Source organism: Rhinolophus ferrumequinum, chromosome 11, assembly GCF_004115265.2.
Source record: "Rhinolophus ferrumequinum isolate MPI-CBG mRhiFer1 chromosome 11, mRhiFer1_v1.p, whole genome shotgun sequence".
In the NCBI taxonomy this organism is placed as follows: domain Eukaryota; kingdom Metazoa; phylum Chordata; class Mammalia; order Chiroptera; family Rhinolophidae; genus Rhinolophus; species Rhinolophus ferrumequinum.
In genome coordinates, this window is record NC_046294.1 from 87,910,879 (window position 1) to 87,938,580 (window position 27,702).

The 27,702-nt window shown below is 38.8% G+C and overlaps 1 protein-coding gene across 1 annotated transcript; it reads left to right on the forward strand.

Annotated features, from left to right (window-relative positions):
- Positions 1–26,737, forward strand: ARCN1 (archain 1). The gene is made up of 10 exons (XM_033120557.1): positions 1–160; positions 13,745–14,008; positions 14,488–14,667; positions 14,800–15,005; positions 15,689–15,853; positions 17,671–17,836; positions 19,181–19,328; positions 19,624–19,732; positions 22,543–22,747; positions 24,816–26,737. Exons 1-10 carry the CDS (start codon positions 158–160, stop codon positions 24,903–24,905), a joined length of 1,536 nt encoding a protein of 511 aa, XP_032976448.1. The 5' UTR covers positions 1–157; the 3' UTR covers positions 24,906–26,737.
- Positions 26,738–27,702: the final 965 nt, after the last annotated feature.

Consider the following 27,702-nt stretch of genomic DNA (forward strand, 5'->3'; position numbering starts at 1 on the left):
ACGTGGCTCAGGGCCGCCATCTTGGCGAGAGGCAAAGCGGCTGCGGCTCCTGTCAGGGGGGCAGCAGGTCCAGAGCCGCCGGTGCTTTCCTTTCCCTGACCTCAGCCCTAGCCCCAGTGGAGCCAGAGCGCGGGTGCGCCCCACCACCGCCCTCACCATGGTAAGATCCGAGCCGGGCCGCATTCCCGGATCTGGCCTCGCGTGTCCGCGCTCTCTGCGGGTCGTCTTGGTGTTATGGCCAGAGGAGTCCCTGCTTGAGGGCCTGGAGCACCTGGAGCACGGCGCTTCCGCCCGGCGCTACCCTCGGGGCTCGGGGAGCTGTCTTGTGCCCGACCTCTCGGGAGATCGGGGGACCTGACTCCTGTATCCTCTGTCGTAGCGCCCACACCCTTTCCTTCCCCACCCCCAACTGGGCACCTTCTGTGCTGAGATCCGGGCCCTGGAATGGGCTGGGGTTTTTGCTCTACTAGAAGCTCGTAGTGATAGCGCTTGGACCCCACTCTGCGATCCTCCGCGCAAAAGTCCAGCCTGTTCCATGGGTGCCTAGCTCGGCAGGCTGGACTTCTCTCCGGGGATTCCCTTCCCTCTGTGATCAGTTTGCCTCCCATCTCCGGTGTTTGGTAGGCCGTTAATGTTCGAAATCCAAATTCATTGGTTTTCAGTACTTCTTTTGTTTGTTCGAAAGGGGGAAATAGAGGAAAGTTCGAAAGGAGGCACAGAACACTAGTTTGTAGACCCAAGTGTCCCTGAAACCTTCCACTACTTCTACAGAACTTAGGTGTGTCCATTTGTCAGTGAGATTGAGTATATGCAATGTATAGAGCGTTGGGAAAATGTGAGCGAGTTGTAAAGAATATAGGCTTTCTGTCTTGGAGAAACTTACTGTTCAGGTGAAGTAAAATGTGTATAGCAGATAGTAAGAAGTTACACTCTGCAACCTACTTGCCTTTAGATACATTATCTTTATGTTCTCATCCACTGTAGAGATGGGAAAATTTAATGTGGGTGAGGATGGGGACAAAACACTGCTGACTCCACTAAATCTTGCTGTATCACTAGAATTTGTGCACAGATATTTATGAAGTAGGAGAAATTCTTTGGTTCCAAACGAGCTAGTAATTTATTTTTTTAGTGCACTTTATGCCCTTCAATCTTTTGAAGGAAGTTTTTTTTTTCTTTTTTATTGTTAGTAGATTAATCATTTGATTTAAAGCGTCTTTCTACACACTTGAGAGACGACGGTCGAATTTGGTGTCATTCATATTAAGTTCAATTGACAACCTTTTAGATGAGAACATAGATGGTGGAGGATTCATGGTTGGGCTTTTAAACACTGAAAGGTTTTCTTCAGCTTCAGGCATATAAATTGCATCAAGCAGTTTTGCGTCATAAAACTTTAATGTTGCACATAAAATTTTCAAAAACTCCTTTTTTTCATTTCTATTAGGAGTTTCAGTATTTGGATAGTGATTTTTAAGCTTCTTTTCCTTTTATGTCCTGAATGTGTTTGTAGTGCATTTTATAGTGTGTTGTAATTTTAATAGCAAAATTAAAGCCTTGTTTTATATAAACCAAATGTAGATAATCTTTGCAAACAGATGCTGAAAAGTTCTTGGAACTTAGTACAGTAAGTCCTCACTTACTATCATCAATAGGTTTGTGACTTTAAGCAAAATGACATAACGAAATCAGTTTTACCATAGGCTAATTGATATAAACAAGAGTTAAAATTCTCACAACATCTCATCAATATAACAACATGATCTTGAGTGAAACTGTTTTTGAGGACCTGCTATATTTTTAATTCATTGATAACTGAGGCATATTAAAGTTCTAGGTGTTAGTGATAAACAAAATATAAATTTTGCATATTATTTGGACACGTGTGCATATGTATACAGTTGTGTCATGTTTAAATATGCGTATATTTCTGAACTAGTTGGAACCTGGCATAATCTAGATGCCCACAGATTTGTGATTTCTGGAGAACATCCTCTCTCAGTACATTCTGCTCTGTTGAGTCTTAAGACATTAAGTGTTATTTCTGTGTAATATTTTTGTGTCCTATTCCTTTATGAAGATATTCCTGGACAGGAAAAATATCCAAGTAGAGTGACATTTTGTAAGATTTTTTGGATCTAAAAGTTGTTTCAAAACTTCTGAAAATTGATTTTTTTTCTCAACATTTCATTTAAAATTTTCAAACATCTAGAAAAGTTGAAAGAACTTCATAGTGAACACCCATATAACCACCAACTAGATTCTGTAATTAACATTTTACTATACTTGTTTTATCACACGTCTAATCATCCATCCATTCCTCCATACATCTTTTAATGCATTTTAGAGTAACTTGCAGATATCAGTACATGAATGTTGATTTATGAAATACAAATTTCCTTTGGCTTTAGTTACTGAAGTTAATAATATTTTTGTCCTACGCTTCAAAGTCCTAGTAGAGAAATAAATGAACAAATGCAAAAACAAATGGCTTATGATGACTTTGTTATAAAATGAAGAAATAAAAAAGACACCTTTTTTTTTATTTTTTAACTTTTATTTAAGCGTGTTTTTCCAGGACCCATCAGCTCCAAGCCAAGTAGTTGTTTCAGTCTAGTTGTGGAGGGCGCAGCTCACAGTGGCCCATGAGGGGATAGAACCTGCAACCTTGTTGTTAAGAGCACCGCCCTCTAACCAACTGAGCTAACCGGTCCTCCCCCCCTTTTTTTAAGCTTTTATTTCTTTAAGTAAAAAAAGGACATGTTTTGATTTGATCTTTTTTCTAGTTTTCTGCAAATTAATCAGAACATGTTCTTATTTTCCTAACAATAATACATTGTTAAGTATTATTATAGTTCCTTTTCTTAATAAACTTACATTTGAAAAAACTTGATATTAAATCTCATGGTAACACCAATCTCTAAAATCTTTGCTTATCTACAGAGTGCCGTTCTTTTATTATTAAGTATAGGCAATGAATAAACTTAACTATAGTGGCCACATTAAATATAAATGATCACATTAAGTTCAGTTCCCAAAAGCTATTGGTTATTAGAAAGTTAGATTTCGGTTTGTGTGGCTGACCTATACATGATGGGGAGAAACAAATCCTACACAGTAAAAACTTCCCGATTAGAGGGTTACTATTGCTCTCCTCCCCTTTTTGTGATATACAAACAGCAGCTGTGTAGCTATTGTATTCTTTATGTATCTTTCCTTTTTTTTTTTTTTTAATTTTTTGGGGGAACATTGGGAAACTGTGTTTTTCCAGGACCCATCAGCTCCAAGTCAAGTCGTTGTTTTCACTCTAGTTGTGGAGGGCGTAGCTTGCTGGCTCATGTGGGAATCGAACTGGCGGCCTTGGTGTTATGAGCACTGTGCTCTAACCAGCTGAACCAACTGGCCTCCCCTTTATGTATCTTTTTGATTGTTATTTGAGAGGACAGCAAAGAATGAAATGATTTGAGTTCCCATTGATTTGCCATCTATTCTCCAAATAGGAAGTTCATTGCAGAAATTGAGAATGATGTCTTTTATTTTGATTTTCTACAAGCTTTTGTTTTAGAACAGAAAATTGTGATAAGCTTAAAGCTCTCACTAACTTTTCAAGTTTTAGGTTTTGTATATGGTGTAGATTTTATTTTAATCTTTCCTCTGATTTTATCTGTGCTTACTTAATGCAAAAAGGAAAGAAAAAAAATGGTCCTCTCTATGACAGTTCTAGAAATTAGCTTTAACATGATCATGAATTATGAAGGAGAAAGTGACTGCTTAATTCTGGAAGTGAGGAATACTGAAACATTTAGGGCTTGGAGGATGTCCTTGACTTTTTTCTTTAGGGAATTGTGCATACTTATGCTGAATTACTATCTGTTATTCTTGGACCTCTATCACTGGTGGGGATGAAGGGATGATGGGCAGCTATCTCTATCTCACACACATACATTGTACATACATGATTTGTTTTGGTTAGGTAATTCTCCATCTAGCAGCTTAATGTCAAATATGGTTCCAAAGTGGTTGCTACTGGAGCAATGGGTGTGAAATGGAGGTATTGTACATTTTCTGTTGCTGTGAAGTTTTCAAATGCTTAGACTTATAGAATCTTAAAGATGCAAAGGCACTTTAGATTTCATATAAGCTAACTTCTAATTTAGGGATATTTTAAGAAGCAATTAAGTGATTTATTCTTGAGTAATCTTAACTAGTGGCAGAGGCAGAACAGAAACCTAATTCTCCAGATTTCTTTACTCAAGGAACTTTCTGATCCATGTAGTTAAATCTAGATAGGGGAGAGTTATTTTTTTAATTCAAAAACAAAGTGGTATACTTAAACCATTGTAAGTATTATTAAGAGAAAAGTTGTTTGAGAAAAGTTGTTTGACAAACTTAATGGGGGATTGGGGTGTGTGTATGTGTGTGTGTGTGAATTAATTTAAAATGCTTTAGTGAAACAAGATAAATTCACTTAAAAATATTAATATGACTGAAATTTTAAGTTTGTTTTTTTAAACATTCCTGGAGAGGTCATCTAACCTCTGGGCCCTAGGTTTTTACATCTATGAAACAATCAAGGGCTCTTGAGAGTTCCTGCCTTATAAGTGTAAATGTTCTTTTCCAAAAATACAAACAAACAATAAATAAAACAACTTTATGAAAATCATACTTATTTAGTCTTCCCCAAAGAAAATCAGATCAAGTTACAGTAGGAAAAATAAGTTATCTTGAAGTGTGGACTATGTATATTTTTATAGTGTATACTGTATTTTAGTAATTGTTAAACACCTGTAAACATTGGTGTGAAGAGAAGCTTTATTACTTGAAAGCATTTATGAAAATGAAAATTGAGGGTAGGTTAAATGTATCTTGTTTAGAGGTGACCATACCTTACAGTCATGTTAATAACTGTGTATTCATTATCATGAATAACACGGTGAATAGAAACCTGTGTCTCCTCATGAACCCTGTGATTGTGGTGTGTGGTGTCTTGGGTGTTTCAAAGTTTAAATTCATACGTAGTGTGAGGTGCTTTATTCCTACTTCAGGAGCCTTATTTTTTGCTTGTATCTGGATAATGGAATGACTCAAAAGAGTGTCTCAGTTTTCCTACTTGGGGAATACTGTTTTACCCTACTGTTTCTTCATCTTTACATACTCACATCCCCCAGTTCATCCAAACATAATTTAAATGCTATTTCTTCCATCGACTCGTCCCTGATCTTACCAGCTAGAAGTAATCTCTCCTCTGAATTCTCATAGCACATTACTAAACAAAGTCTGCCTACCTAGTATTATGGTTATTTATGTTTGTGTCTTATCCCTACTAGGCTTTTTTTTTTTTAATTGAAGTATAACTGCCATATTAACATTAGTTTCAGGTATACAACACAATGATTCAATATTTGCATATATTGGGAAATGATCACAGTGAGTCAGTTAACATCAGTCACTTTACGTAGTTATATATTTTTTTCTTGTGATGAGAACTTTTAAGGTCATACTAGGCATTTTGAGGGAAGACTACTGATCTAGTTCTTAGAATTCCTAGAGAGCATCTAGTATGTGTAGTAGGTGTTCAATAAATAATTATTTAGTTAATTCTTAAAATAATATTGCTAAAATGGAATTGCCAATAAAGCCAAGTAGATGAATTGCACCTTTCCATAGTATATACCTTTCTGGTTACAGGTTGGCTTTTGTTTTTTTTCCCCTTATATGTTGCCTTTGATGTTAATTTTTACCTAAATTTTATCTGTATGGTATGAAGACGTTTTTAATTTCAGCTGCCTAAGAACTACCCGGAAACCTACAACATTGTTTCTAACAGGATTATTGTATTTTAGATATGGGCTTTGTATTAAATCAGCATATTTATATAGATCTGAAGGTTTAGTCTGAGCATTTCTTCCTCTAGATAGATATTTGATTTCATGTGTTTTAAGTTGTGCTATACTTTGTATCTTTACTTAACTGGGACTTACTTTATTCTTTCAAAACCTCATAAAAGTCTAAAGTAGGAGACCATAACTTCCTGGAACTGTGGTTCTCACCCTTTTTTCTTTTTTGGTGGCTAGGGGCTCTACAAGGGTTTACAATATGCTCCCATTTATTAATACTATTTTTCATTGCATAAAGTGATTCTCTGTGGGCCATGTGAGAATTACTGCTCTAGAGAATCTATGAATTCCCTGAAATTGTAAGTAAATTTTTGTGAATTTGCCTATTCTGGATATTTCGTGTAAATGGAATCATATAAGATGTGGTTTCTTTCACTTAGCATAATATATTTTTTTTCTTTTTTTAATTGGGGAATGTTGGGGAACAGTGCGTTTCTCCAGGGCCCATCAGCTCCAAGTCATATTGTTGTCCTTCAGTCTAGTTATGGAGGGCGCAGTTCAGCTCCACATCTAGTCGCCGTTTTTCAGTCTTTAGTTGCAGGGCAGCCCACCATCCCACGCGGGAATTGAACCAGCAACCTTGTTGTTGAGAGCTTGCGCTCTAACCAACTGGGCCATCCGGCCGCCCCTCCTGCAGCTCAGCAGCAGCTCGTTGTCTTCAATCTAGTTGTGGAGGGCGCAGCTCACTGACCCACGTGGGAATCAAACCGGCAACTCTATTAAGAGCTCCCGCTCTAACCAACTAAGCCATCCGGCTTCCCCTTGCGCCCTAAATAAAAATATTTAGGAATAATATTTTCAAAGTTCATGCTGTCCATGTTCTTCATTACTTTTTATGGTTGAATAATATTCCATTGTATAGATACCACATTTTCTTTATCCATTAATCAGTTGATGGACATTTGGGTTTTTCCTTTGACCTGTTATGAATAATGCTGCTGTGAACATTCATGTGCAAGTTTTTATGTAGCACAGCTCCTTTCTGAGGGCAAAAATCTTAACCTTATTGGGGCATACCCTGTTTCCCTGAAAATAAGACCTAGCCAGCCCATCAGCTCTAATGCATCTTTTAGAGCAAAAATTAATATAAGACCTAGTCTCATATTATATTATGTTAGATAAGACCCGGTCTAATTAATTTTTGCTCCAGAAGACGCATTAGAGCTGATGGTCTGGCTAGGTTTTATTTTCGGGGAAACACGGTATGTGGCATAGAAACCTTTAATGAGTGAACCAGTTCAAAGACTACTTGCTTGTCATTAGTAAACTGAAGCAGCAACTACATTTTTCTTTCTTTGTCAGAAATATGTAGATGATGCATGAATCTATGATAAAAATTAATCTGAAATCAAATTGTTTGTGTGTGTGTGTGTGTGTGTATTAACTTTTATTTATTTTAAATGTGTTTTTCCAGGACCCATCAGCTCCAAGTCAAGTAGTTGCTTCAGTCTAGTTGTATAGGGCGCAACTCACACTAGTCCATGCTGGGATCAAACCAGCAACCCTGGTGTTATGAGTATCACGCTCTAACCAACCAAGCTAACCAGCCGCCCCCTGTGTGTGTGTGTGTGTGTGTGTGTGTATGTCTTTTTTTTTTAATTAAAACTTATTGGGGTGACAAGGTTAGTAAAATTAACTTTCTTAAGTACATTTGGTTTTAGTCCTCTAAACAAATACTCTTGCCTGGTGATAATTTTAGATTAGTTTCTTCTCTTTAGGGATTAGGTATTACCTTGTCCTTATTTGAAGAAATCTTTTTTCCACACACCATTAATTTAAAGTTAAAAACAAGGAATCACCACAATGTACACTTAAAGGTCTATAGCCAACAATAAAAAGATAAAGTTAAAAACATGGAGTGCAGGATTTCTTTTGAGAGGTAAGGGTCATAACCATTTTGCATTTTTTTCTTTTTCTGGGATCCTTTACTGCCCTCCATACATCTTCTTGCCTCATACCTAGGTGATGACAAAAGCCTCCCAAGTAGTTGGTGATTGTAAAGGATACATTTCTTAAGTACAAAACTATTTATTTTTAAAAATTATAAATATTTTGGAAAAAGTGCTTTTCGGACTTTTAGGCTAGCTTATTTGCCATTCTTAAAGTAATCAACTGGTAACTTTTATGCTCTATACCTCTCTGTATGTCTATAATATTTTCTGATCTTTGTAAAAGGAACTAATTTACAAAATAAGATTCTTCTGAAGAGCATTTATTTATGATTTAGGATTACTTTTCTTTTTTTTAACTGTTTTTAATTCTCTGCAATATAAAAGTAACTTTAAGCTGTGATGATTAAGGTAAGTTTCAATGTAAAGTTGATAGAAACATAAACAGAATTGTGTTACTCCCTTAAATCTGCTTCTTTCTAAACTTGCAGTTGTTATTTGGGAAATAAAGTAATTGATAGCATTATCTCTTGAGATTTCACATGAGAAAATCTGCCCATTCATTGGAGGTAAATCATAAAAATATGTCCAGTGGAGGGAAATTATTTGTGCAAGATACATGTCTAATACTTTTCCAATGTAAGTTGTTTTTACGTAGCTGCTTGGAAGTAAGCATGATGGTAGTTATCTCCCTAATACCTTAATTACCACTTCTTGATGGATAAGGACATTGTGTTCTCTTTTGATTATTATAAAACTGTATTGATGTGTTAAAACTATAAGAATATTTGAGGACACAACCAAGATGGCGCAGTAGGTAAGCGTTGTGTTTACCTTCTCTCACAACCACATCAAAATTACAACTAATCTACAAAACAACCATTATTGATAATTGCCTAAAATCAAGCTGAACTGAAGCTTTTCAACTAAGGACATGCAGAAGAAACCACCTCCAGACTGGTAGGAAGGTCAGAGACGTGGAACGGGCTGGTCTCACACCCGTGTGTGACTATTAAAGATCGGGAGGGCTATTTCTGCTGTGGGGGTCCCCCATCCCCTAAAGGAGAGAGAGATACCAGGCCCACCCCAGTCCAGGGTTCCATGCTGGGGAGAGAATCCCCCATAATTTTTGGTTGTGAAAACCAGCGGAGGTTGTGACTGAGTGAGATAGTGCTGCTGCACTCACAGGCATTCCGAACTCTTAAAGGGACTGCGTGCAGACTTACCCACCAGTGGAATCACTCGCTCTGAGCTCCAACGCTGGGGCAGCAGCTGAAAAGGTGACAGGGACAAATGGTGGGGAATTGAGTTATTTGGCTTGGGACAGGGGCTGGAGGGGCAGCTTTCTCCTGGATGAAGGAGCTGGTGGAGGCCATTGTTTGTTTGTTGAGCCCTCCCCCCCCAAACCCCTTGCGATTTGAGATCTGGCCCCGCCCAACTTTTGGGCACAAGCAGGCTGCTTTCAGTGGCTTTCTCACGCAGACCGCCTGCCTTGCCTCAGCTGCACTTTCCTAGGTTCTCTCAGAGGTTCACGGAACCCAGAAGCAGCATCGGGCTCAAGCATGTCCTGTATCTCTGGCTGAGCAGCCCTAAGCCAGCACTAGTGGCAGCTGGCCTTGGTTCGCAGCTTGGTCTCTCAAAGGCACTTCCAAGCACAGCACGAGCAGCAGACATCTTTGGATTTCTTTCTGGCTCCCACTAGGTGGCCCCCAGTGGGGAATGGACTGTGGCTGAAGTAGACCTACAGTGCATCTCCTCCAAGGTGGTCCTAAGGCTGGCGTACCCAGTGGCCAGCTTCAAACACGAGCTAGAACACCACGTAGCCGTCTCCAGGTACAACACACCCAAGGGGCAAATTGGGCAGGCACCAGAGTTCTGCTGAGGCAGATTCTGTGCTCTATAGGATCAGCCCCTGCACAACAACTCTTCCATTGTAGTCAAGGCCACTCCTCACAACAAGTGAGCCCAAGGGTCAGTTCCTTATATTGATGTGCAGTTATCAACCAAGGCTCAACTACAAGAGGAGGGCACACACATCCCACACAAGGGATGCACCTGGAGCATTTGGCTCAGGTGACCAGGAAGACTGTGCCACTGAACCCCACAGCACACCTACTACATAAGGCCGCTTTACTAAGACTGGAAGACATGGCAGCCCTACCTCCTACATAGAAACAAACACAGGGAGGCAGCCAAAATGGGGAGTCCCAAATAAAAGAACAGAACAAAGCTCCAGAAAAAGAACTGAGCAAAACAGAGATAAGCAATCTATCAAACACAGAGTTCCAAACACTGGCTATAAGAATGCTCGATGAGGGCCGGCCCGGTGGCTCAGGTGGTTGGAGCTCCGTGCTCCTAACTCCGAAGGCTGTCGGTTCGATTCCCACGTGGGCCAGTGGGCTCTCAACCACAAGGTGCCGGTTCAACTCCTCGAGTCCCACAAGGGATGGTGGGCTCCGCCCCCTGCAACTAAGATTGAACACGGCACCTTGAGCTGAGCTGCCTCCTGGATGGCTCAGTTGGTTGGAGCGCTGGCTCTCAACCACAAGGTTGTCAGTTCGATTCCTCGACTCCCACAAGGGATGGTGGGCAGCACCCCCTGCAATTAAGGTTGAACACGGCACCTTGAGCTGAGCTGCCACTGAGCTCCCGGATGGCTCGGTTGGAGCGCGTCTTCTCAACCACAAGGTTGCTGGTTCGACTCCTGCAAGGGATGGTGGGCTGCGCCCCCAACCAGCAACTAGCAGTGGCAACTGGACCTGGAGCTGAGCTGCGCCCTCCACAACTAAGATTGAAAAGACAACAACTTGACTTGGAAAAAAGTCCTGGAAGTACACACTGTTCTCCAATGAAAGTCCTGTTCCCCTTCCCCAATAAAATCTTAAAAAAAAAAAAAAAAAAAAAAGAATACTCAGTGATCTCATAAAAATGGAGATGGAAACCATGAAAAAGAACCAGTCAAAAATAAAGGCTACAGTAATGGAAATGAAGACTGTATTACAGGGAATCAACAGTAGATTAGATGAGGCAGGGGATCCAAACAGCAATGTAGAAGATACGGTAGCAAAAAACACCCAACCAGAACAGCAAAAAGAAAAAAGAATCCAACAAATTGAGGAGAGTTTAAGGGGCCTCAGGGACAATCTCAAGTGTACGAACATTCTCATAGGGGTACCAGAAGGAGAAGAGAGAGAGCAAGGAATTGAAAACCTATTTCAAGACATAATGACAGAAAACTTCCCTAACCTGGTGAAGGCAATGGACGTACAAGCACAGGAAGCACAGAGACCCAAAGAGGCCAACACCAAGACACATCATAATTAAAATGTCAAAGGTTAAATGCAAAGAAAGAATCTTAAAAGCAACAAGAGAAAAGCAGTTAGTGTCCTGCAAGGGAGCCCCCATAAGACTGTCAGCTGATTTCTCAACAGAAACGTTGCAGGCAAGAAGGGAGTGGCAGGAAATATTCCAAGTGATGAAAAGCAATGACGTACAACCAAGATTGCTGTACCCAGCAAGGCTGTCATTTAGAATTGAAGGACAGATAAGGAGCCTCCCAGACAAGAAAAAAAAGCTGAAGGAGTTCATCACCACCAAACCAGTATTACAAGGACTCTTAGAGGGACTTCTTTAAGATGGGAGGGGGTAAAGGAGGGGTGAAAGGGGAAGGGATTAAGAAGACAAACTGGTTGTTACACAGTAATCATAGGGATGTGGGTTACAGCATAAGGAATATAGTCAACAATATTTTAATAACTAGTTATGGTGCCAGATAGGTACTAGATCGATCAGGGTGATAGATGGGAATGGGGTTGGGGACAGGGGGAAAAGGTGAAGCATTAAGAAATACAAATTGATAGGTAATACAGTGCGGGGAATATAATCAACAATGTTGTAGAGATCACATAAGGTGCCAGACGGGCACTGGACTTATCGGGAAATCACGTCATAGACTGTAGATGCCTGATCAATGTGCTTGCTATACACCTAAATCTGAAGTCGAATAATATTGAATGTCAACTATGACTAAATATATAGGTATATATAGTCACGGGATGTGGAGTGCAACATAGGAAAGATAGTCAATGGTATTATAACAGGTAAATATATGTCAGAGGGGTAGTAGCTTGCGGGGGTGGGTTACCACTTTATGAGGGGTTTAAATGTCTATTACGTTGCTTTGTACATTTGAAACTAATTTATAAAAAGAATATTTATTTGAATTAACTAATTTGTTTTTTCGCCAAGCTGCTCACCTGTACCGGGCAGGTTTCTGTAAAGCTGAGAAGCCTCACCAGTAGAATATTTCAGTGGTTGTATCCTGGCATCGAGGCTTCTTCCAAAATGTGTAAATAGTCTTTTGGTTACTTGTACTTGTGAATCCTTGGGTTCCTTCACTGAAAAGACTGTTAACACTGTACTTAATTTTCTTACTCTCTTGCTAATGGCATTTAAGATCTTCTCACCTTCCTTTGGCGCTTTATTTGTTTTGTTTAATAAAATGCCAGACTCTGAAAAAAGGTCTTTATCCTTGTTCAGTGTCAAAAACCTGTGTAAAACAGAGTCGTTTAGTTTTTCATTTTGCAGATTGTATATGGACCTGGAAGTAGAATAGTGTGGAATGGGAAGGCTAATCAAAGAGCAGAAGATAAATTTAAACTCCCTAGATTGGTTCCATGTTCTAGGTAAAAATGAAAACAAAGGTCAGGGTCTTCTTATAAACCTTTCATCTGTCTGATCAGACCTCTGTTTTGGCTGTAGAAATCTCTGTTCTTCTTAGAAAAAGTTTAAACTATTTTTTTTTAATTAAAGTTTATTGGGGTGACAGTTGTTAGTAAAGTTACATAGATTTCAGGTGTACAATTCTGTAATACATCATCTATATCTCACATTACCCTTTTTCCCTGCAAATAAGACCTAGCCGGACCATCAGCTCTAATGCATCTTTTGGGGCAAAAATTAATATAAGACCTGGTATTATGTTATGTTATACCCGGTCTTACAGTAAAATAAGACTGGGTCTTATACTAATTTTTGCTCCAAAAGATGCATTAGAGCTGATGGTCCAGCTAGGTCTTATTTTCGGGGAAACATGTATGTGTTCACCACCCAGAGTCAGTTCTCCTTCCATTACCATATATTTGACCCCATTTACCCTCTTCTAGAAACCCCCTCCTCCTTTACCCTCTGGTAACCACTATACTATTGTCTATGTCTATGAGTTTTTGTTTCTTCATTTGTTTGTCTTGTTCTTTTGTTGTTTTCATAAACTATTCTTTATGAGCCTGCCAAACTAGAGAGCAACCCAGTTCTGAGTCCCAATAATGTATATATAAACTTGGAAAAAAATTAAATTTAAATTTTTCTTTAGGTATATTATTGAAAAATAGGAATTAGAGCTTCATTTTCCTCCACTTTGTCTTATGAATTACATAGAACAATGAACCACAGGGATACGGAAGACAGTTTGGGCAATATAATCAATAATGTTGTAAAGATTTTGTAGGTTATCAGATAGGTACTTGTCTTATTAGGGAGACCACTTCATGGATAGTGTAGATGCCTGACCACCGCAGTGTACACCTGAAGCTGAATAATACTGTATGTCAACTATAATTTAATATATATATGGTCACAGGATGTGGAGTGGAGCATAGGGAGTAGAGTCAATGGAATTGTGACAGCTATATATGATGTCAGAGGAGTAGTAGATTGGGGAAGGGGTTTATCACTTTGTGAGGGGTGTAAATGTCTATTACGTTGTTTTGTACACCTGAAACTAATTTAAAAAAAAAGAACAATGAAGTCGAATATGAAAGTCATTCTAATAGAAGTCATATCACTGAGTGATATGTAGATAACTGAGTGTTTCAGTCTATGGAATATTTTAGAATGTGGAGAAAACAGATGTGAAGAAATAATTAAATAGTACTTATTTATATGTTGTGTTCCTGGTAGGTGCTGTTGGCAGCAGCGGTCTGCACAAAAGCAGGAAAGGCTATTGTTTCTCGACAGTTTGTGGAGATGACCCGAACTCGGATCGAGGGCTTGTTAGCAGCTTTTCCAAAGCTCATGAACACTGGAAAACAACATACATTTGTTGAAACAGAGAGTGTAAGATATGTCTACCAGCCTATGGAGAAACTATACATGGTACTGATCACTACCAAAAACAGCAACATCTTAGAAGATCTGGAGACCCTAAGGCTCTTCTCAAGAGTGGTAAGAGTCTTTCTGTAATATTACAGTTTTTTGCTTTAAATTTTCTGTGAGAAACTACTTTTACCCAAAGCAGATGATGCTTATCAGTTTGCATGTTCCATGTCCCCCCAACCCTAGCAGCTTATTGCTACAGCTCTTTATTCATTCAGCAAACGTTTACTGGATGTCCTCCTAGGCTATAAGTATCCCAAAAGAGAATATGGGAACTGCCCTCTTGTTTCCTAGTTCTTAAGCATTTACTTTAATCTGCCTTTGTGGTTCTGACACTTATTTGTCTGAATTCTTGGATAATGTACTTTAGATTAGACATATTGATATAGACAGACAGACACACACACTTTATGCCAAAGTCTTGCTTAAAATGGTGTAGAAGGAGTTAAAGGGATTCAGGTTTATTGAAATTTGTGTACTTTAAAGGATAAGACTTGAACTACATAACTGCTGATAAATCTTTCTTTGCCATTGCTGTCCATGATTAGATCCCTGAGTATTGCCGAGCCTTAGAGGAAAATGAAATATCTGAGCACTGTTTTGATTTGATTTTTGCTTTTGATGAAATTGTCGCCCTGGGGTACCGGGAGAATGTTAATCTGGCACAGATCAGAACCTTCACAGAAATGGATTCTCACGAGGAGAAGGTGTTCAGAGCGGTCAGAGAGGTAAATAGTTTCTTCTCTGTGACTTCCAATTTGTATAGGTTTCCTTTTATGCTTCATTATCTGTTTTTCCTGTCTTTATTTGCTAGTGTAGACTGTACTCAAAGGCATATCCATGTATGTCTTTTTTTGTAGACTCAAGAACGTGAAGCCAAGGCTGAGATGCGGCGTAAAGCAAAGGAATTACAACAGGCCCGAAGAGATGCAGAGAGACAGGGCAAAAAAGCACCAGGATTTGGGGGATTTGGAAGTTCCGCAGTCTCTGGAGGAAGCACAGCTGCCATGATCACAGAGACTATCATTGAAACTGATAAACCAAAAGTGGCACCTGCACCAGTCAGGTATAATTTGGTGTATCACCAGCAGCCCTAGAATGGCAGTTGAAAGCTATATGTGTGTATCTTTGGAATGATAATCTGATTTTTAGGCAAGCTGTAAATAATGAGTGTCTTGATGAAGTGAGATGTACTATTGAATTTGACTACATAATATGGAGATAAAGGAGAAATTTGAATGTGATGTTTTTCCTTTTGGGTAAAAGAGAGTTCTTTTACAAATAATACCATAACCTCAATTTCTATGAGAGTTGCCTTGTTTTGGGAGAGGAGGGGATATTTAACTGTTTATGGAACACAGATTTTTAATCTTTGCGTTCAAGATTGGATTTCAGGGAGAATTTGTGACTACCCAAAATTATATGTAAAAGTTCGTTTGTAGACCGGTGTATTTATCTGGATGGAAGGTACAAAGTTTTCATCAGATCATACATGCTTATAAAAGTATACCTTTGGTCTTTGGATATCTGAAGCTTACATGTTAATAGTGACTCAGCTGCCAGTTTGGGTGGGAAATAGTCTAGATGTTCACCAAACACTAGGACAGTTGGGTTTTTCCCTTGAGATCTTTGCATTCCTCGTAAAGAACAGTTTCAGGGAACGCTTCAGTGACACGGGCTTATTAATTAATGTGGGTTTTTTTAAATCGTGTGTGTGTTTTTTCTTATTTTGTATTCTTTCTCACCTAGGCCTTCAGGCCCCAGCAAGGCTTTGAAACTTGGAGCCAAAGGAAAGGAAGTAGATAACTTTGTAGACAAATTGAAATCTGAAGGTGAAACTATCATGTCCTCCAATATGGGCAAGCGTACCTCTGAAACAACCAAAGTGCATGCTCCACCCATTAACATGGAAAGGTGAGTGGTAACCTTTTCAATAAAAATAGGTTACATAATGTTTGAAAATTTTTATTTCAGTGCACTATAAATTCTTTTTTCTTTTAATTTTTCCAGATTTAAAAGACTTAGTGTATATTCTAGGTTATTAACATAAGGATTTTGGGGGGTTTTGTTTGTTTTTATTTTAACCATGATATGGGGCTCTCAGCCATCTATCTTCAGTGAAGTTTAGAACTTAGCTTTTATCAACTCTGTGCTGGGTAAATTAAAAATAACTTGTCTTCATGCCTAATGTGTGCCTTGAAATGGCACTTGAATTAGAGGGCTCTCTTAAAATGGACTTGAATTAGAGGGCTAGAGATGTGATGACCCCTACACTGTATTTTGGCATGTCTATTTCTAATTAAAACTTTTAAGGAGAACCAACCTTTAATATAAAATGTATAAATATCTTTAACAGAAAATTAACACTATCTTTTACCTTTTAAGTATTTAAACCTAGTATAGAATATTTTGTTTCTTAACTGGGGACTGTGGTCATGGTTGGTAACGTTTTTAAATGGTAGTTATCAGGTTCACATATTCATGACTCAGATTTCTTGTCTTGAAGCCCAGAGCTTCTACTGTTGCTAATGGTTTTGAGGGCAAATGGAAAATGAGTCTGGGAGGATACCTCTACCAGGTGTGCATAAAAGGAGTATTCTCTGTATTCTGTTCTGTATGATATGAACAGGGCTAGTTACATCAGTATAAATCTCTTAAATCATTAAAGCTCCCGTGCATTCCTAGTGGTTGCTTTGAGTGAAACAGAGGCTTGACACTATTTTAAAAAGATGTTGGAGACGATCACGTATTAGAGAGGGCTCCTGATTCTTTTCTAAATGATGAAATACTTCTTGAGCATGGAGCAAACTCTTGTGAAAGTAAATGGGACCCTGTGTTGTCTTAAGATACACTCTTGTGGTCATAAGTGTCTTGTCTTTGTTTCTGGGAAGATTTAGTGGTTGGAACAAAGAACAAAGTAGGATGCCAGAATATTCTTTTTAGCCTCTGCAGTTCACCCAGCTATGGATAGTTTATTAGTAAAGAATATAGATAGACTGTACTTAATTATTGCCCATAGCAGCAGCACTTTTTATTTTACTCTTTAAAGAGTAATTATTAGGTCAAATGACAAAATTGGCATGTGGATGGTAGATTAGGTAAAAGTATTTGTACCAGTGTAGATTTGTGAAGTTAATTGTACTATGGTTGTGTAAGAGAATACCTATATTCTTATACAATGTACTCTGAAGTATTTAGGGGGAAAGGCCATGATGTATATTATCTGCCTCTAAATGGTCAGGAAAAAAAATCAAATATATAATATTTATAAAGAGTATGCAAATGATGAAACAAATGGGATAAAATGTTAACAGTAGGTAAAAAGGGTATACATGTATTCCTGGTATAATTTTAATGTTTTAACATTTGAAATTGTTTTCAAATAAAAGCTTTTTCAATTGTTCCCCCCGCCCCTTTTTTCTACAACTGCCTCGTATTCATTTTTGTGAATATACTTTTATGTATTTAAGCATTTCCCTATTGATGGACATTTAAGTTGTTTTCAAACTTTTGCTATTACAATTCTTCAGTGAATAACTGAACTACATTGTTTGCACAGGTGAGAATTTATCTCTAGGATGAGGAATTGCTAAATTGAAGAGTATAATGCTTTAAATTTTGATACATATAGCAGCAGCACCTGAAAATAAGTTGTGGATGGCTAATCACCATTAAACCCTGAAGAAGGAGAGTTCTGGTTTCTACCTTTCTGAACAAATTTTTCTCTGCAGTGTGCACATGAAGATTGAGGAAAAAATCACACTAACCTGTGGACGAGATGGAGGATTACAGAACATGGAGTTGCATGGCATGATCATGCTTAGGATCTCAGATGATAAATTTGGCCGAATTCGTCTTCATGTGGAAAATGAAGATAAGAAAGGGGTGCAGCTACAGGTGTGTAGAGACTTTTGATAAGGGAGTATTAAGACTTGTTTGTTTACCTAGCACAGTCTTTCCCAACTGGAGTTCCTCATATGAACCACAGAACACAGAAAATTATTAAAGTTGTGTAACTAGTGCCATTCTAGATGCACAGGGAAGAAGTTAATGTGTATTACATACAATGGATGCCTTACGGCAATAAATCTCTTCCCAGGCCGGTTGAGTGATTGACAACAGCTGTATTAAAATGGCCTTTTAATATTGGAATTGAATGAAAGGTCATTTTGAAATCTAATAAATTACTTCATACTCATTAACAAAGGTGCAGAGAGATGCTTACCTGCTACTGTTATACAAAGAGTAAAGTAATTCATTTAAGATATTGCTTGATGTATAGTTTTTATAAAACAGTTTTTAAACTTAATAAGGATGTATTTTATTGAAACAGGTTATGATACCAAATTTACTCATTCTGCCTCTTTATATAAACTACCAGTGCTTGTTTTGTTAGCTGAAGGGCAGTATCTAACGGTATATTTGAAAAGTGCATAAAACCCTTACAAAATCAATTTGTATGTTCTACCTGTCTGAATATGTGTGAGATGTTCTTTTCACATTTTATGTAGATGGTTGATTTTGTCTTATCACAAGAACAAAGCCTTTTCAGGGAAGAATGTGTTTTTGTCTACTTCCCCACCCCCCCCTCCATAATTAGCACAAAATTGTCTTTTGTAAGTAGTGCTTATACTATTTCAAACAGCTTTGCTGGCTCTAAAAGTATATGTAATGTAGGCTGCTATCCAAAAGTTATTTTTCTTTTTTTCTCCTAATATGACTTTTTAAAAGATTAGTCCATTTTACTTGTCCTGAGTTTGAATAACCTTAGTGCTCTGGGGCAAAATTGCAACTAAATTTTCCACAGACCTTTTCCCTCTGCTGCTTCTTTGGTATAAGGCCAAGACGCTGTCTGACCCAGGCAGCTGATCAATGTCTGACCCTTAGTCTTCTACTTGGCAAGCTTGACCTCACCATGAGGCTGCTCCCTGTGAAGTATTTTTGGAAAGGACTTGGTTAAAGGTCTTTAACTTCTTCAATTACAAAATTATTAACTTGTTCAATTACAAACAAAATGGCTTAGAGTTGAAATCATTTTTTTCTTTTACTGTTTTTCAAATGTCTAAATCTTCTTAAAAGTTTTTAAAGACGGGAGATCATTCTTCAAAATCAAAAAGAATTAGAAATTTTTAGGTACCCTATTTGAGATATTTCGATACGACCCATGGAAGACTAGAGGGAATTTATTTCCTGTCTTACCCTGTCTGAACCTCAGAAGTTTTCTTTCCCTTTTCATTTCAGACCCATCCAAATGTGGATAAAAAACTTTTCACTGCAGAATCTCTAATTGGCTTGAAGAATCCAGAGAAGTCATTTCCAGTCAACAGTGACGTAGGGGTGCTAAAGTGGAGACTACAAACCACAGAGGAATCTTTTATTCCGCTGACAAGTAAGTGCCTCTGGCCAGTTCCACTAAACTAGTCTGTACTGAGAACTAGAAATAGCCCTGGCTTATGTACTCTTATCTTCATTGCCAGCAAAATTCTTGACAAAATGACCTTTTGTTGAATTTTGTGTATTTTAATCATTACCTTTAAATTTTAATACCTTTAATGTTAAAACTTATTTTCAGTAGTTTACATTAGGATGTTTAAGGCCTGCAGCTGTCAGCTTTGATTTTCCATCTTAACTTTTCTCTGCTCTTTTCTAATGTTCTAGTATGTCTGCTTTGCTTTTCTCCTCAGTTAATTGCTGGCCTTCAGAGAGTGGAAATGGCTGTGATGTCAACATAGAATATGAACTACAAGAAGATAATTTAGAACTGAATGATGTGGTTATTACCATCCCACTCCCGTAAGTGGTATCCCCCACACAATCATATTTTCTATATTGGGTTTGTAGAACTAATCTTGTACTCATTTTGGAGACATTACTTAGCTAGCTATCCATTCTAACATATTTGCTTCTTTAAAGGCCAGTTTTGAAAGAAATCAGATACAAAAGGCTACATACTATATGATTCCACTTATATGACATTCTGAAAAGGTAATGCTTTTGGATCAGAAATTAGGAGGTAGAGAAGAAGGGCTTTGACTACAGAGGGGCACAAAGGAACTTTTGGGGATGATGGAAATGTTCTATAACTTGATTGTGATGGTGTTTATAAGATTGACACTTGTCAAAATGTATTGAGCTAGCTGTACACTTCAAAAGAAGTGGAGTTGGGATGGCCAGTTAGCTCAGTTGGTTAGAGCATGGTGCTGATAACACCAAGGTTGCTGGTTCAATCCCCGCATGGGTCACTGTCAGCTGCGCCCTCCTTAAAAAAATAAATAAATAAATAAATAAATAAATAAATAAATAAATAAAATAAAAAGAGTGGCGTTTACTGACTTTAAAACCAAACCAGACTAAGACAAAAACTGGCTAGCTGTAGTTGTAGAGCTATTTTTTTTTTTTTTTTTAGATGTAGGTCCTCAGTTTATTCATGTAGTAATGAAGATTCCCGGAAGGGGGAGCCACTTCTCAGTCAAACTTTCTCTGTTTTGTTTTGCAAGTCAAAGAAGTTGAGTCTGTCAGATTGAATTTTTCTTTTTCATTTTGCTGTCTAAACTTTGAGCTAAAGATGAGAATGTGTTTTCAAGGGAACTGTTAATTCTTGCTGAAACATGATGTCTACATTACTTTCAGTAAATTTTCTAACAGCTTTATTGAGGTATGACTGACATGTAATACACTGCACATATTTAACTGTGCAGTTTGTTTTGACATGTATACACCTGTGAAACCATCACTACAATTAAGATAATGAAAATATCCATTCCACCATTCCCAAAAGTTTAGCTCAAATAAGTTTTTTTTGTTTGCTTAAATGGCCTACTTTCTAGGATCATTTGGAAATACTCTTTACCTTAAGTGTATCTCCTCACTAGCATTTCCAGTGAGTGTGCACTATTACTTTACCAATGAATCCCAGCTCCTCTACCTCTATCCTCAGCCCGCCCTTCATGAACACCCACTAAGTGTATTCTTAGTGTATCTTTACTATTATATTGCTTAGTTATTGTTGCAGAGAAAATGGTACTAATTTAATTTGTAGTTTTGTTCCCTTTTTGATAATTCAGGCCTTCAGATGGCCAGGTCTTGTTTTACTCATTCTTGTTTCCATTTTTAAAAAATATGCTTTATTACCAATATCCCCTTTAATGGGATAACCATCTTATTCTTCATAGCTTGGTTATTCTTTCAGAGGAGTAGATGGCTGCCTTGAACCATTGTAGGTCTTGGGCATTGGTAACAGGTGTGGGTTTTGTTTTGTCGAGATTTATTTTAGTAGACTATTTTTAGGATGCCACAATTTTTAGGCCTCTCCATCTACCCTGTAATTTTGGTTATGGTGGTTTCCTGTGTCTTAGATCAGTTTTGCAATGGTCTCCAGAAGAGACCTTTAGACAACATTTTACCCTATTGTCTAAAACTGATCAAATTAGAGATCAGAATCAGAATTGGAACAGGGCAAAGAGAAGAGCATATATATAACTGGGACCATAAAATTGATAGGGAAGAGTTAATTGTGTTACATCACCCTTAAAGTTTTATTGGTCTCCATTATTTACCCTGCCCCTAATTCAAGCATTGAATGTCATTGGTGAGTTAAAAGATGGTAAATTTAGAATGTGGAGGAGTAGGTGACACTGCCTGTCAGCCATGTGTGAGGGTACAAAGTACCTTCTAACTACCCTGTTTCCCGGAAAATAAGACCTCGCCGGACAATCAGCTCTAATGCGTCTTTTGGAGCAAAAATTAACGTAAGACCCGGTATTATATTATATGATATTTTTACTATACTATGTTATATTATATTATTATATTATATTAAAGACCAAGTCTTATATTGTAGTAAAATAAGACTGGGTCTTATATTAATTTTTGCTCCAAAAGACGCATTAGAGCTGATTGTCTGGCAAGGTCTTATTTTCCGGGAAACAGGGTAGTTCTTTTGCAGATTACGGACAACTGTGTACCTACCCCCTTCTCCCATCATGTTCTCATTTTGTCAGGGGTAATTGTGCTTTCACTTATCAAGCAAAAGTCCGCTTACTGGATTGTGAATCAAATAAATCCCCTGGCGGCAAATATAGTAAGTTTTGAAACATTCTTAAATCTTTTGAAAACATCCTCTCAAAGGCCTAAATTCACTCCATTCTGAACAACTACATAATGGTGTTTAAAGTGTTCCCCCACTATTACCAACTTGTCCTCCATTATCACCTATAAAGAGAGCTACATTATATTAAAATTGCTTCTTGACATGGCAACAAACCGTTGGTGCAGGAGTTTTGGAAATATGCCCCACTTTACACATTTGTCAGTCTCAGTCCCTTGCTAGCTCCTAGCTCCAGATCTAATCCACATGTTGGAGCAGCCCATGGGCATCGCTACCAATTACCTCTGGTTTCATATATCTGTATCCACAGAGGGAATGAGTGAGATCCTGAGCCAATGTGCTAGGACTTTGATCCTTGAAGTTATTAAGGAGCCTGATTTTTTCTTATAAAAGTGGACAGAATTTGAGGAGCATAATCAAATTTGGTGCTGGTTTTTCTTGGCAAAGTTCTTCCAGCTCTGGACAACTAACTTGACACGGATGTTTCTTATGATAGATCTGGTGTTGGCGCACCAGTGATTGGTGAGATCGATGGCGAATATCGACATGACAATCGGCGAAATACCTTGGAGTGGTGCCTGCCAGTGATTGATGCCAAAAATAAGAGTGGCAGCCTCGAGTTCAGCATTGCTGGGCAGCCCAATGATTTCTTTCCTGTTCAAGTCTCCTTCATCTCCAAAAAAAACTACTGTAATATACAGGTACCCCATTTTAATAGAGAACCTATATGGGGAAAGCGGTAAGACAGATGCCAGATAGGCTGCATGACTTTATGGTCGGAGCAAAAAAACAAAAAAGCTGGTGTTCCTGACTTACTGTATGATCTTGGTCAAGTTCCTCACCTGCTTTACCTCAGTTTTCCTCTCTAGATCAGACAGAGTTAAGACATTGAATGTGAATATGTATAAAAGCACTTGTGGATTGTACAAGATTTATATCTTAGTTGCCTATTTGTTTATAATCTCATATTTTAAAATTCATTTGCCAAAACACCCATGGTTTTGTAATGCCTTTTGTAACGTCACTTGGTTTGAACCTAAGGAATGAAAAGAAGTTTTTTTTATTTGGAAGGCAAAATAACTGCCCCCCAAAAGTGATTCTAAAACAAATGGATATCATTTTGGGGTTATTTAGATCACATCTTCCCTTCATCAATACAGATAATCATGAGCCAGTTCTACTGCAAACCTTGTCCTTTAGGCGGGCAAAGTACTGGTAATTTGTGGGCTGTTCTTTAGGTCATTCTTTTTAACTCATTATTTCTCCACTTTTTGAAATTGTATTATAAGGACCCAGTTTCCATTGTCGTTTTCTGCTCTGACTTGTTGGTTTGCTTATTCTTCTGGCACTATCTCATCTTCCAGATGGTCTCTGCCTCTCCATAGTGCTTAGGAAGTTGTAATTTCCTTTGTTGGATGATTCCAAAGAGCGGTTCCCCCTCCCCTTGCCCCTGCTCTCTTCAGTTACTGGCATAACCCCATCAGTATTGGTAGCACATTGTTGAACCCACGATATTAGGTAGAAATGGGTACAGTTTCCTGTTTGGGACCATTTGAAGGGTAGGACAGTATAATTACTCTCTCAAAATCACATTAGAAAATATGAATCAGTGGTTCAAGTATTGTGTTGGTACTATTACAGGCACCATTGTTACAGGTAATTAATTACACTAGACATTTTCCCCTCCTTTCTTCTGCCTCCCCCCACCCCCCACTCCGGTTCAAGCCGTTGTTTCTCAGTCTAGTTGTGTAGGACACAGCTCCCTGGCCCATGCTGGTGTTATGAGCCTTGCGCTTCCCCCGGCTGAGGCAGTTGGTCGCCTGTGTCAGTCGGCCACTCACAGCAGCTCATGGCAGCTCTCACCGGCTGCCGGCCACTCACGCTGGCCACCAGCCGCTCATGCTGGCACATGATAGCCCACGACAGCACACAGCAGCCTGAGGCAGCGCTCGCCAACCTCCAGCTGCTCAGGGCAGCCCAGCTCCAGGGAGAGCTGTTGTTCACAGTCTTAGCTGTAGAGGGCGCCGCTCACTGGCCCATGTGGGAATTGAACTGGTGACCTCAGCGTTAGGAGCATGGCACTCCAACCACCTGGGCCACCGGGCTGGCCCATAGTAGACATTTTTTGTTATTAAAAGGAAAGATCTCTGGGTGGCCGATTAGCTCAGTTGATTAGAGTGCATGGTGCTCTTAACAACAAGGTTGCCTGTTCAATCCCCACATGGGCCACTGTAAGCTGTGCCCTCCACAACTAGATTGAAACAACTACTACTTGATTTGGAGCTGATGGGTCCTGGAAAAACACACTTAAATAAAAGTTTAAAAAAAGAAAAATCTCATTAGAAGGACCCAGCCATATCTAGAAAATAAGAACCTTAGTAATACTTTGAGAGTAAATCAAATAAGTAATGTTATGAGTTAGAATGTTGCATTTTGTGTCTAAATGTTAATTGATCATCCTGGTGGAATGTCTATGGACTTCATAGGTTTTATAGGGCAGGGCCTGGGCAATGGCCACTCATCCTGGACCTTTTACCTAATACCACTTTGCATCTCATCCTAACAGTCATCTTTTCTGTCTAGAAAGCTGGTTAATCATGTTGATGGGGAAGAGTGATGCTGTAATCTACAGTTGTGAATTGAACTTTTTTAGCATTTCTGAGTTACTTTTAATACTGCTTTTAGGGAATTTGATCTGTACTGAGAAGTTAAGCACCTTAGAGACTTGCTCTCCTTCTGTTTTACCTTACTCTTTGTTTGTTTTCCTAGGTAACCAAAGTGACCCAGGTAGATGGGAACAGCCCTGTAAGGTTTTCCACAGAGACCACTTTCCTAGTGGATAAGTATGAAATCCTGTAATACCAAGAAGAGGAACCGAAAAGGAAAACTTTCAAATTAATAAAAAAGAAGCCACAGTGGCTGAAGAGTTTTTTCCACATCTACAAGCCATTGGAGACCCTTTTTTCTGGTATAATACACGATTCTCGGCGCGCAAGGACCCTCAACTCACCCTCAGTGTTTCAGTGTCACAGAGACATTCTTCGGCAAAGAAATGACACAAACAAAGGGAAAGGCTGCTGATTTCTTTGGCAGATTTTACTGGCCAGCAGGAAAACCAGCTCTCCAGAGAATGCCCCTAGTTAAACACCTCTGCTTTCATCTAAGTTGCTCCTTAATTTAGTCCCTAAATATAGTTATATTTCGTACTTTGTTTTTTAAGTTTTTTCTACAGAAGATTTTAATCTTTCATACTTCTTTACCTTCATTTTTTTTTCTTTCTATACATTTATTCAAGCACTGTAGGCGTTATATTTGTTTGGTACTCCTAGAACAGGTTGATCTAATTCAGTCTTGATTTTTGGACTGTACACGTGAACTACTTAAGGTGTATTGGGTCTAGAAGCTGAAAGATAAGGATGCCTCATGTCCTTTTCCTATATCCGTTCATCCCTCCACTCCTTTGCCAAGTTGTTTTCCTTTCAGGCCTGTCCGTCCAGTTTAGAACAGTACTGTGAATCCCACTTGTGTCAATATTAAAGACAGCTGAGAAACAGCTTTCAAATGACACAACCCCCACTTCAAGGTGTGTGGAAGGAGAATGATTATGTCCAGTTAGGGATTTCACATCCACAGGTAATCCTATCTGCTGCTGGTGCTACCCAGGTTTCCAGTTGTCCACATTTTGGGTACTTCAGCTGAAATATAATAGCTCATGGTCTTTGTAATCCATTCACATTCCTCAGATTCACCACCTCCCTCTTTCTGGCTGTTGTCCTTTCTTTTCTAGCAGAGATGAGGTGATGATTTTGGAGGCTGTGGGTTCAGTGAGTCCCACTGGCCCTGAACTATGGAGGAGATTCCACTTCCACCACCAGGCTTTTAGCATTTCAAGAGGCAGCTGATTATATTGGTAGGTGTTAGATTGCTCACATAGACTCCCATTTCCTTCTAACCTGCCCAGCATTTTTTCACCAGCCTATCTATCCCTGTCTCTGAAATCCTTCTCTTCTAAGTCTTTTCTGTTGAGTGTCATAACGCAGTGGTTGTTTCTTAGCCCCATTTCAACCATTACTTTTTCAATGGAGAAGACTACATCAGCCAAGCCAGCATCGGCTTTTTAACCCAGGATTGCACTCAGGGAGGTTGGTGGAGTTGCTGCCATTCTGCAGCCACAGGCAGGGGAAGAGGCAGATGACTGTAGATGATTCCTGCACTTCCCGTTGCTAGGAGAGCACCACTCCCACTCTGAACAGCATTGGCCTTCCCTGCGAACAGTGGACTGTTCCTGAAGCAAAGCAGTCACACACAAGTGGCCATGGATGGAATTGTTTGCCAAAGAAATTTCTGGCCTTTCCCTTTCCCTTAACTGCATCAGGGAAGAATCCTTATCTGTAGTTCGGTTTCCACATGAGGTTTTTTGAGGAAGGGGACTGGGGACAAGAAATCTGTCATGTAGTTAAATAGGAAAGAAATCTTATTAATCCAGTTTTGTTTGAGAGTTGCTTGTCCATATGATTTTTTTTAAAGTCAAGTTTAGTTTCATAAAAACTTTTTTTTCCTGAAATTACTTTTGGGGTAATATTTAAAATGAAAGACGTTTTGTAACCCTGTAAAATACATAGGGAATATAGCATTCCAGTGTACACAAAGAAGGCAAATTCTTTAATCAAATAAAGAGTATTATAAAATGAGTGTTTATTAGACTCTTGACTCTCATACTTTGGTGTCTGCTTACTGATTCAGGATAATGTAATGGGATCTAAGATTAAAAATTAATGATACGTATTTTTTAAGAGAAATTAATCTCTGAGTATTTATTGCTTTTCCCCCCATTACAGGTATTGTGCCTTCTTGTGTCTTTTTCTCCATTCAGGCATATACATACACGTGCGCATCTGATGGTAGCTTTTGAATTTAATGCAATTTAAGGACTTTTTAAAAAAATTTTGTCAGGGGCAGTCATAGAGTCAGAAAATTGAGGCTTCACCTTCAAAAAACAATAATGGGGGGGGCGGTTAGCTCAATTGGTTAGAGCGTGGTGCTCGTAGCACCAAGGTTGCCGGTTCGGTTCCCACATGTGTCCACTGAGCTGCGTACTCCTTAAAAAAAAACCAACAACAACAATGGTTTGTAATATTTTGGAGCATTCACTTCCCCATTAGATAGGCAGTGGTAAAAAGTTACTCAGGGATGAGTGATGAATGCCAGTTGTTAATTCCCTCAAAAAAGTCTTCCTTTTGATTTAACTTGAAAAACTATTGAACATCAACAGATTGTTTGGAAGGCAAATTATTCTAATGAGTAATAAGTGTCTGGGAATGAAAAGTTTTTATTTTAATGGTGAAAGCCAAGACTGAATTTTTTTTTTTTTTCCTTGAGAGAAACAGAAAGTATCTGGTCTAGTGTTGCTGAAGTGTGGCTTGGCTCTCTGAAACTGTAACCTTAATCCAATGAAACACACACCAAAACCATGCCACACCCCCTAACTGGCAGCTAATCCCTCCACAGCATCAAGTGGAGTTTTTGTTGGCCTCTTGTGAGGGAGACTAACAAAACAATTAGATCTGACTGAGCATTCTGTTTAATGTAGGAGGCTTGTGGTTCCTGCTCCGGATTAATTAAGTCCACATGGAGGTAGGGGGCACACCTCTGTGGG